This window comes from Silurus aristotelis (genome assembly GCF_946808225.1).
Source record: "Silurus aristotelis genome assembly, chromosome: 15".
Lineage (NCBI taxonomy): Eukaryota > Metazoa > Chordata > Actinopteri > Siluriformes > Siluridae > Silurus > Silurus aristotelis.
The window spans coordinates 13,466,061-13,477,916 of NC_139588.1; the positions used below are offsets into that span (position 1 = coordinate 13,466,061).

The 11,856-nt window shown below is 37.1% G+C and overlaps 2 protein-coding genes across 8 annotated transcripts; both read right to left on the reverse strand.

The window, feature by feature from the left end:
• Positions 1–906: 906 nt before the first annotated feature.
• Positions 907–4,436, reverse strand: cipcb (CLOCK-interacting pacemaker b). 5 transcript variants are annotated; one of them, XM_083561839.1, is made up of 4 exons: positions 4,261–4,436; positions 2,464–2,607; positions 2,175–2,350; positions 907–1,846 (listed from the first exon to the last, which is right to left on the reverse strand). In XM_083561839.1, the coding sequence occupies exons 2-4, from the start codon at positions 2,564–2,566 to the stop codon at positions 1,004–1,006; spliced, it is 1,122 nt and encodes a 373-aa protein (XP_083417965.1). In that variant the 5' UTR covers positions 2,567–2,607; positions 4,261–4,436; the 3' UTR covers positions 907–1,003. The 5 variants fall into 5 exon arrangements, with proteins under 5 accessions (XP_083417965.1, XP_083417962.1, XP_083417964.1 ...); XM_083561836.1 differs by having other exon boundaries at positions 2,464–2,617; XM_083561838.1 differs by lacking the exon at positions 4,261–4,436 and adding an exon at positions 4,056–4,254 and having other exon boundaries at positions 2,464–2,617.
• A 1,451-nt stretch (positions 4,437–5,887) lies between these two features.
• pgfa (placental growth factor a) lies at positions 5,888–10,815 on the reverse strand. 3 transcript variants are annotated; one of them, XM_083562171.1, is made up of 7 exons: positions 10,657–10,815; positions 9,950–9,983; positions 9,661–9,857; positions 8,708–8,787; positions 8,559–8,588; positions 8,397–8,471; positions 5,888–6,893 (listed from the first exon to the last, which is right to left on the reverse strand). In XM_083562171.1, exons 1-7 carry the CDS (start codon positions 10,720–10,722, stop codon positions 6,872–6,874), a joined length of 504 nt encoding a protein of 167 aa, XP_083418297.1. In that variant the 5' UTR covers positions 10,723–10,815; the 3' UTR covers positions 5,888–6,871. The 3 variants fall into 3 exon arrangements, with proteins under 3 accessions (XP_083418297.1, XP_083418296.1, XP_083418295.1); XM_083562170.1 differs by lacking the exon at positions 5,888–6,893 and having other exon boundaries at positions 8,114–8,468; XM_083562169.1 differs by lacking the exon at positions 5,888–6,893 and having other exon boundaries at positions 8,114–8,471.
• Positions 10,816–11,856: the final 1,041 nt, after the last annotated feature.

Here is an 11,856-nt window from a genome sequence, read left to right on the forward strand (position 1 = left end):
TGAAGGCATCAAGGGCTATTTGACCAAGAAGGAGAGTGATGGGGTGCTGCGCCAGATGACCTGGCCTCCACAGTCACCGGACCTGAACCCAATCGAGATGGTTTAGGGGTGAGCTGGACCACAGAGTGAAGGCAAAAGGGCCAACAAGTGCCAAGCATCTCTCGGGGAACTCCTTCAAGACTGTTGGAAGACCATTTCAGGTGACTACCTCTTGAAGCTCATCAAGAGAATGCCAAGAGTGTGCAAACAGTAATCAAAGCAAAAGGTGGCTACTTTGAAGAATCTACAATATGACATTTTTCAGTTGTTTCACACTTTTTTGTTATGTATATAATTCCATATATAATTCCACGTGTTAATTCATAGTTTTGATGCCTTCAGTGTGAATCTAAAATTTTCATAGTCATGAAAATAAAGAAAACTCTTTGAATGAGAAGGTGTGTCCAAACGTTTGGTCTGTACTGTATGTGTGTATATATATATATATATATATATGTAGAGACATATTGGCTTTACTACTGTGGCTGTGTTTCTATAGAAGTGTTGAACATTATTTTATATTATGAGCCAAATTTCTATCTATCTACAGTAACTGCTCCATCGTGGCCATGATAGTTCCAGAACCTACCATTTTTTAATAAGCCAATCTACCTTTTTGCATGTTTTTTGGAGGTGGTAAAAAAAAAAGCCCAGAGAACTCAGCGGAAACCCTCAAACACACGGTCAGAACAGTGTGAAACTCCACACAGATAGTAATCAGAAAGCAGGATTGAACTGGAGACCGTGGAGCCGTGAGCTACCAGCTGTCCCTTTTGTCCAATTTGCCGGGAACACCGCTATGAATAGTTGAATGTATTTAGTTCGTCTTTTTTTCCATACTATTTCACGCCTTGGAAGTTCTCAAACTTACGACACATTCCACCATGTTGAAATAAAACAGGATAAAGGAGTAGTAACATTTGCATAACTGCTTCAAAAAGTCTCTTTTATAGTTTTTAGTGTCTTATTTCATATAATCATTTTGTGTCTCTGATCCAGTATTCACAGTCTTCTCCTTCTCACTTTCCTCCTGCATACTCAACTGCAGTTTGCTCCAGATACACAAATCTCCTGTCTGTAGGGCCTCCATAAACAGGTTCGTGTGCTCACGGAGTTGATCCAGCTCAACCTGAGTACGCCGATTCTGTCGTATTAACTCTTTAGTGCGCAGTGTGATATCCAGCAGCCCTGATTTACTTAGAACGTTATAGGTGTTGCAAAAACGCTTCCTCTTCTCACTGGTGTCGGAGTCCGTGTTCTGGCACACGTCATCTTCCAAGGCAGCTTGTGGTCGGGTCTGTAATGTCTTATCACAAATGTCTGTGGGTTCTGTTGCGGGTTCCAGTCTTTCAGCTGTGGGCTTTTCCACACCAGGACAACTGCTAGTGTTCGAATCAGTGAGTGGTGTATGGGGCTGAGGTGATTCTAGATGCTGCCTAGTTGGTGTAGTGTGGTTTAGAGTGAAGGAGCCAGAAGAACTAGTTTGTTTAGCTTGCTGCTGGTCTTTATCAGGAGGATCCCAACAGCTGGAAGACGAAGAAGAACTTTTCACTGATGCAGTAATAGTGGAGCTGCTGCTTCTACTGGTGCAGCTACTGTCCCCTGGGTGGGGGGCAATTTTTGGATAGGATTTCAAGATGGGGAGGTACTTCTTGTGCTTACGGCGTTTACTCTGTGGTCCTTTTGGTTCTGAAGCAGTTCTTTGCGAGATAACTGGTTGGAGGAAGACTACTTGGGGTTGCTGAACCACCTCAACAGCTGGACTGAAGCCCCATGACTTTACAGAGGGAGGGTTATCTCCACTCGGCTGTCAATAAATCAATACATAAAAACAAAAGAGATTGTTTAAGTTTAAGCTTGCTGGATGTGTAAGTTATGAGAGTAGATGTTGGCCTACATCTTGCTGCACTGTTCTTTTTATATATTATAATCCAGAATGTATATTGAATGTTAATGTTAATTGCTTGAACACAATGACTTTTAGTGCTGTATCTCATATAAAATAAGATTTTAGTTGTTTTTTAAACAAACATGCATGTCTTGTTTATCCTAATTACATACTAACTTTAAATAATGACATTTCAGGGTTTAGGTACAGTGTTCCTGTAAAAGGTTCAGGGGAAATGGTGTTTTACCTGCTTAAGAAGAACATTATTCATGATGATCATCGGTGACAGACTTTGAAAAGATCCTCCTATTACAGCCAGCTGAGATGTTTGGGACCTGGTGCCTGACACAGCTTGCGTCACGGGTTGCCCTGCATCCTCTGTATCTGTCTGCTCAACCACACTCAGATGCTCAGAACTAGCATCTACCAAAAAAAATAAATAAAAAATAACAAAAAATATATATTTTTTAAATCAAACAAACAAAAAGCCCCTCTAACCACTCTGACAAAACACAGATTTATTTTAGAATACAAACCCGAGAAGCCAGAATCCCTTTCAGTATCTGGTTTGGACTTCTCCATTCTCTTTGTTTTAGACTTTCCCATATTGGTTATGAGTGCGTCTTCCTTCATGCTCATACTGGATTCACCTTTGGTCTGCTCACACCACACTCACACTGCTAGAAAAAACTGGTAAAAGTCATGCAGTGACTATTACACATCGTCATCAGATAAGAAGAAATGACAAGTAGAAAGAACATTGCAAGCTATTATCATAAAAAAAAAATCAGATGAGGTCTCTTAGATAAGTACACAGCAATTAATTTAAAATTCTGTACATAGCAGTAGGTTGTACACAAACACTTATATATATTTATATGTTTATGCACATGTATATTCACGCACATGCACTGCAATCTAGTCAGCAAACACAATTTTACAAAGTCATAATACTGAACTACACTATAAGGCCAAACGTATTGGGACACCCGACTTTTCCAGTCATGTGTGGTTCTTCCTTAAACTGTTACTCCAAAAATTGCGAGGCACACAATTGCATAGGACGTTTTTGAATACAGTCGCATTCAATTTCCCCTTTACTTCAACTAGGAGACTCAGACCTGTTCCAGCATGATTAGATTAGATTAGATTAGATTAGATTAAACTTTATTGTCATTGTGCAAGGTACATGTACAGAGCCAATGAAATGCAGTTAGCATCTAACCAGAAGTGCATAAGTGGCCTATTTACAATAAATAAACCGCAGTGTGATAAATAAGGGTACGGGGTCCATATTTACAGGGGTAAGAGTGATAAAGTACAGAAGGTAATAATATATGAATACATAGTAATATACAATATACTGTGCAAAAATTGTGCATAGATGTCAGATGCTCACATGACAATGCCCCTGTTTACAAACCATGCTCCAGGAACATATGATTTGCATGGGTTGGAGTGGAAGATCTCCTGCTATAGAGGTCTTTAGTGGTCTTCTACTGAGCTCTGACCTCAACCCTACTGGACACCCTTAGGATGAATGGGAATGCTGACAGCACCTCAGGTCTCTTCACCCTACATCATCACCTGACTTTATTAACACCCTTGTGGCTAAATGAGCACAAATTAAAACAGTAAATGAAGACTACACGTTTAATGTGGTTTTATACATAAAAATCTTATGGTCAGGTGTCCATACACTTTTGCCCATATACTGTAAATTATAACAAACCAACAGCATCAGGACAGTTATACACAATAAATGACCTGTATTTATTTTAGCGCTTTAGCAAAAAATATATATTTATTTGTGACATTTTATTTATTAATGTATCACGTTGATGTTTTGTCCAAGATTTGTGTAACTATAAAACTCTTCCCCTGGTACCAGTCCTTAAACATAGAAGAGATAAAGTATAAATGTAAAAAGTAAAAATCTTTAATAAGAATAATCACACTGAGCCACCGGACCAGTTCATGTAGGATTGGGGATTTACTCGAGTTAGCCGGCTAACATTAGCAGCTAGCCGGGGCGCTAGTTGAACATTTAGTGCGTGTTTATGTCATCCTATAAAGGTAACGTTTATAAATACAGAAATTATATTTACACAGTAAACTTCTAGCTTACTGTATAAGTATTATATCTGGATTCATCTCACCAGCGACGTCAGTGCTGTAGTCCACGTTTAGCAAGCTAGTAATGATATTTAGCGACGGTCGGCTAGCTAACAGGTTTCCCACCAGTATTCAGGAGGTGAGATCTAAATACTAAATGCAAAGAAATGTCTAAAATGTAGCAAAACTGTAGAGAAAGTCTGTGTAACCGAGCCTACCTGGTTCTCACTGTCCTTCTGCGCGCGCGCGTGCGTGCGTGTATGCGTGCGTGCGTGTATGCGTGTGTGTGCGCGCGCGCACGTGCATGTGTGTGTGCGTGTGTATGTATGTTATACGTAGACAGCTCCTGTCTCGTGTACTGTATCGTGAATTGTTGCTGAGGTGTGTACCCGCAACACGGATGAGACGAGAACACACACACGCACGCACGCACGCGCGCGCGCACAGACCTTCTATACAGTGTTGCTACATTTGCAAACATTTATTTGCATTTAGCTTTCAGATTTCACCTCCTGAATGCTGGTGGAAAACCTGTTAGCTAGCCAACACACACACACACACACACACACACACACACACACACACACACACACACACACACACAAGACTACTGACCAAAAAACAACTACACGACAATTGTTATTTTTTATTATTTTCTCACAACCACAATTGTCGAATATTGAAATATATTATAAATATATAATACATCATATGCATATATCATATATTAAATAATGAATTATAGCTAGTGGAAATGGGGCGGAAATAAAAACATATACGTACCCGCACGAACTATCCACGCCCACTAAATCTCATCCTGCTTTCTGATTGGTCAGTTCCGCAGACGTTCAGCTATGCAACGTGACAGCTCAAAGAATCCCAGTTATCGAGTACATCACGTACTGTCCCGTGGGGGGCGTGGTACTGCGCATGCGTATAATACAATATATATTTATTTATGTACACTTAGAAACAGCTGCAGTGCCAGCCTGTCTGTGCTATTAATCATCAAACATCTGTAAAAAAAAAAAAACACATTTGGTAGACTGTGCTGTGTGCATACCTCAAGGTGTATGTAAGAGATAAGATGCTTTTATTTGTCACATGTACGTTGAAATCTGGGGTCAAAGCACATGGTCGACTGTGATACAGTGCCCCTGGAGCAGATAAGGTTAAGGGCCTTGTTCAAGGACCCAATACAGGTATACTTACGCTGGAGATATGATCGTTATTGTAAGATCGAAAAATTGTAAGTCGAACTATCAAAACTCGGGGACCATCTGTAATGGTGGTAATTTTAATAAAGTTTTTAATGGAGGGTTTATTATGTGAATTTATTTAAATATATTTAAATAAATTTATTATGTGAATTTATTATAAATCTATTTAAATTGGATGTAAATATCAGACAGACAATATCAAATAGCAGACTATGGTTAGGGGTATTTGGTATGTGCACCTGGAACAATTTCTTTGAACATTGATCATTTTTTGTGGCTTGCCGAATTAACGACACTGAAAAATAAACCCTTTCAATAATGATCATTTTACTGCAAATGACTGTTTACAGCATATAGGGATCTGCTTAATCATTTGCTCTTTTAAAAATTAATAATTTTAAACTGTTTTTTAGTACTCTGTGACATACAAAATACTCTTAAATGGAGAAAAGTGAGCTAAGTATGGCTAACTATGTACTTTTATGTTATAATCTTGTAAGAAATGTAAAGGAAGAACAAACATAAACATAAGTAATGACTTTATTTAATAATTAAAATACCTTATTAAAGTAGTAATGGAACAATACAGCAAGCAAACACACACACACACACACACACACACACACACACACACACACAACAACAGTACCCACTAAGCTCACCAAAAAGAAAATCATTTAGAATTTTTTACAGCATCCTGAAGACATTTTGGTTACTTTGTCGTTTTAAATTGCTCACTAAACCAAATTGAGAGAATTTCTTACACACTTTTGTTCATTATGAACACCTATATGGCAGGAAATAAAAAATGTGCAGAAACATTTTACATCTAATGAAAAATAGCATATACTATTTTCAGTTTCCATTGCACTTGTTTTTGAATGCATAACATTCTCTCTGTAAAGACTAAATTCTGACATACATTTAATTGCAGTGTCAAAACAGATTAGTAGTGATCTTGGCTCAAACACAATTTGTTAACTATTGCTGTAACTATTTCATAATGATAATACATCATCAGCACATAACATTGTTCCAAAGATTGAAAAAAAAGAAAGAAAAACTGATATAGCACATATCATTTCATAACAGTTAAAAAGTATAATCTGAATGTAACCATTGAAAATAGAAATTGGAATACTTTGAATATATTAGAAAGCAGAATCAGGTACATATTTGAATAATTTAATATTGATTACATACATTAGACATATCTGGCTTTCTATATGTACAAGAAAAATGCTATGTGCAGGACAAACATGCAAATACTGATTTGTAGAGATGAGCCCATGCACTGGCACTGATTATCATCAAAGATTATCACTATAGCATTCAGTCACCTTTGTGGTCATTCTTCTTGTCACAAAGTCATTTCTCCTTGTTATTTCCATGGCCACACTCTTCACAGCAGAGGGATTAAGCAAGCAATACAACAGAAGGGGATTACAGAGCCTTAACTGTGATATTCTATTCTTCCCAGAGGATTTCTTATTGTCTGTAGACTGCAAAATCTTCCTTTGAGAGAATAACACACCATGGCTTTCATTCCAGATGCAAAAGAAGTAAATTTCTTTGATTATAAGAAAAAGAAGAACTAGATAGGGGTTTCTTAGCTGAAGTGATTATGATACCTATAACAGAAAAAAAAAAAACTTGATGAAAAGCTTCAGCCAGTGGACATCCATACAGTACACAATATAGTGGTGGGCGATCAGGGCCAGCAAAGCCTTCACTGCTGGGATAAACACTATTAGAAGCACTGACCTACATTTACAACCTAAATTATAATATTTGTTCCATGAAATTGTATTGATTTATTCCCAACAGTTTATTCTCTTTATTTCGTAGTGTTTCTCTTGGCTGCACTGCTTCCAGTACGTGTATGTGGATGTTAGATATTTTGTCCAATCAGATTTCAGCCTCTATGTGCTGCCATGTCAATTTAATCTGCTCAGGGCCTGCAAAGTCTATTCCGCTGGCTTTTTTACCCTAGTATCTATTAGAATTAAATCTGTTTCTTTAACCAATCAGATTTCATAATCGCCTTACAGGGCCATCGCCTTATAGTGTCAGCATTTTTCCGTCCTCTGATTGGTGGGTCAGAGAGAAACCAAGCCAAGTTCGACTGGCAAAACATGTCTGTAGTGGTCTGCACACATGAATACATCTGAGTTAGACTTTTTATGCCTACAGAGGAAGAGAAATTGATTTGAACTCGGACATAATTAAAAATCAATTTTTAATAAAAGCTAGACATCGTGAGAAGGTCGGCCAACCACGAAGCTAGCTAGCTTGTTTCAGCCCAGGAAAGAGTTTGTTCACCACTTCCAGACCAGTGAATACGAGCGGTACCACTGGATTACAGCCTCTGAGGAGCGGTGCAAATTATGAGTCGGCATCTCTGGTGAGTAGATTGTATTTTATTTACATTTTTATGTTTTTGTCATATTATTAGATTATATTAGTTGATTCTCAACTGCCCCAGATGATGTAGATGGTACAGTTGCGGTTGTAGTGTAGAGGTTTGGTGCTTGCTTTAGTAAAATGGTATTTACCCTCTATATGCGAAATGCCTCTCTTAATAATTGGTATTGATGTATTGATGGTTTCTATAATTGCAACGTGACAGTGGTTGGTATTAAGGGGTTGATTAAGGGTGGGTAAGTCCCCACTGAAGGCCCAGGTACCAAATGCACAGCCTGCTACTGATTTATATATATATATATTTATATATATATATATATATATATATATATATATATATATATATATATATATATATATATATATATGAGAGAGAGAGAGAGAGAGAGAGAGAGAGAGAGAGAGAGAGAGAGAGAGAGAGAATATGTATCTGTTTATTATTGATGAGAAAGCTAATCTCTGAAATATAAAACCTGTGTATGAGCACATTTTGTATGGCTCAAAGCTTTTTTTTGGCACACGGTGGTAAGTAGACAGGAAACGTGTGTATTGTGTATGGTGTCCTGCGATCGTCTGGTGTCCCATCCAATGTTTTTACCTGCCCCAGTGTTTCTCAGCATTAATTAAGGATCCTGCACGTCTTTAAGTACTTAACAAAAATGAATGAATGAACTAAACTCGAATCATAACCAGCAGAGGGCAGAGCATACCTGCTACCATGTCTTGTTTTCCCTTTCCCTTTCTTCTCTTTTCTTCCCCTGTATGGCCTACTTAGCCACTGCCTGCTATAGCAGAGAAAACCATTATTAATTCAAGGTCATAACTGGGATTACATATCAAACATGTTCTAGTTTCTGACAAAATAGACTCACCTCTTAGATTTTATAATATTCTGTTTGGGTCTATGAAATAAATAGCAGTGTTTTAAGATGCTAATAAAGAGTAACATCAATGAAGAAATTCACTAACTTAAATAAAAGAATGATGTGTTTTTTTTAGATGCTGTTTGATTTTCCCATACCTGCACTCGCAGGAGTGGTGCTCTAAAAATGAAAATTCTGCATACTGCCCCGTCATCTGTGCTGGGCTTATTTTCAACAGCTGGGGAGAAAAGAGGCTGTTGTGTTGAATGATAAGATAAGATAAGATAAGATAAGATAAGATAAGATAAGATAAGATAAGATAAGATAAGATAAGATAAGATAAGATAAGATAAGATACACCTTTATTCGTCCCACAGTGGGGACATTTCTCTAGATCAAGATTAAGCATTGTATCAAACATTATATGTGACGGCCATCATAAGTACAGAAATGTGCCTGCATTTAGAATAATGTTTGCTTTATGTGACACTGTTTGATAGTTTCCTGTAACGCTATCTCCAGATAATCAGTACATGTAAAAATAGCTGAAAACAGTGTAATCAAAGGAAGTACACTGCATGCTGTATATCGATCCAATTATTCACAAATTGATTTTTACTGCTCAGAAAATGTCAGAATTCAGTCCTAACCAGTGAGTTTCATCTGCAGGGATTTCTAAAAAGCAATATCATGCTTGCATGTTAGTATTAACTTTGAGGTTACGTATCTAGAGCTATTACTGTTCAATCATTCAATCTCTGTATGCATCCTTTTCATTGAATAATTATGTAGTTAAATATCCTGTAATAACCAGTAATTACCCCGGTCTTAACTGAGTTAGGGATAGCCTCAAGTTTGACATCTTTGTCAATAATGGCTTAACCACTGTATATTCAGACACACATAGATAGCGTTAGCATTAACTGAATACATACTGAAATGTAAATACAATGTGTTAGAGCCTGGTAAAGCATAAATGAAAAGCATAGAGTTGAGTGATGAGTGAAGAACCATATATTTTTCCCCACTCAGTACACACTGGATATATAGTCACGAAAGTATCACACTGTATGTTTACACATTTCTAAATAACATATGTAACATGATAAACCTGTATTGTGATGTTGTGAGTAAGGGTAGGAGCGCATTGTAATATTTCATCATTACAACAGCCAGCACAGCGATGAAGAGGCACACAGCGAGGACTGATGATGTACTCCACAATCCCGGGATACTCCTGATCTACCTCCACCAGCCTCTCCAGGGGTTGACACACACTCCGAGCCCACACATCATGAAACAATATCACTACATGATCAATTCATGAGTTTTATGAGTAGAAATTAATGACATGGATCACAAGCATGATATATGAGCAAATATATATATATATTTTTTACCTTTGGAGTGGGTCATGCTTTTAGTGTCCGAGACCTACAACACCAACAATTTATAATAGACATGATCATCCTGATTATTTTCAACTCATTTCACACATTGACTCATAACATGTAAACGCACCCTCACACTGACATCCACTGAGTGGGAGAATTATTCAGAAAGAGGTTCGAACAATGTCAAACTATTAATTGTCTTTGTGCAACAAACCGAGTCTAAATGAAGGGATCACAGTGATTGGCCATTGGATATTTGGCTCATATTCAAAGTCAGGATGAAACGAACACATAAAAAGTCTCAAGTAATTAGAGCAAGTGAGGGACATTATGGGGTAGGAACAATGATTAGCTGGAGTACGTGCAAATTCTCACCACCCTAACACAGTAGCAAGATTTCTATGTTTTACAAGAGAGATAAAGTTGACCATTTTTAGATCAGTCTTTAAATCCACAATGCTGTGAAAGCATAAATTAAAAAGCACACATCAAAAACTCTGTTTGCTTTACAAATCGATATTATAATAAATTAATAAAAAAAAAAAGTATGACTCAATGGCAACATGTAACAGACTAAAGGCACGTACATTAAAACACTTGCTTACACACAGATCACTGACATTATTCTCATTTTCAAATACAGACCAGATTGTAAGAATTAATCTACAATAGTTGTTTTAGCCTACAACAAAAAAGTACAAACAAAATCATACCTCTGTCAGTGGAATGTGAAGAAAAAGTGTGGCTAAGATCTGTGCTAGTCTGACTAAACTGCTCATGTTTAATCAAACCTCCAGAAGAGCTCTCCAAAGAGCTTTGCAGAGAAGAGGTGGAAAAGCATGCATCGTCACACACACCAAAAGGAAGAGACGTCATTATCCCAGACAGAATTCAACTGTCACACACCACTATAAGAAATATTCTATTATATTCATTGGTTTCAAAAGCTGAAGAATGCAATGAAAGGCACACATGTGAAAAGGTGAAACGGTAAAAATGTAATACATCTTATACAGTTGTTTTTAAAAAAAAAAGGGGCATATATATGTAACATATATATATCATATATGTTACATAGAATTATTTGTAACTTTTGTGGAACTGAACACAACAGCACCACCAAGAGTCATTGAAACACAACAGATAATAACATGAAGAATTGATTTAGGAGTATGGATTAGAGGTCAATCGATTGTGGATTTTACCGACACCGATAGCTAGGTTGGATCGTAGTTGCCAATAACCGATTGATCAACCGATAGTTTTTAAAATGGATACTGGATAAAAAAGAAATGAACATAACACATGTAAAATAGTACTGACATTTATTACAAAAATAAAAACTAAAAATGAATCTAAAAATGAAATAAATTTGAATATATTAATTAATCGTAATAATTATATAATAAATAAATAATATAAATAATATAACGCTCTCCATGCAGCTTGCAGTGTCTTACGTGTCTAAACAAACAGCACGTGGTGTCAGTGATTCGCCTCTAGAGGCCGCTCCCGTAATGAAAGCGGACTTTTTCTCAGTTGCTCCAGCAACTTACGCAAGCCGGAAAAACTATCGGTATGGCTTTTTTGCCAATTAAAATGTTCCAGCAATCAACTATCGGTACCGATTAATCGGCAAAACCGATGAAACGATCGACCTCTAGTGTTGGTACATGCAGTTTATCAGTAAAGTGTTTACAGTATACCCAAAAAATAACACATTTATTAGGATTTAGCATCGATTTGTGATTACATTTTTCACTGGAAATAAAGTTATTTTTGCATTTAGGAAATCCAATCCGTTTCTTTTATGGAGCCATTAGTGTCGTGTAGTTTACAGAAAGGTTTGGGGGGGGAGGGGGAAGCCAAATATTGTACATAATTTATCCAGTGGGAATAAGGAGAAAGTAAGG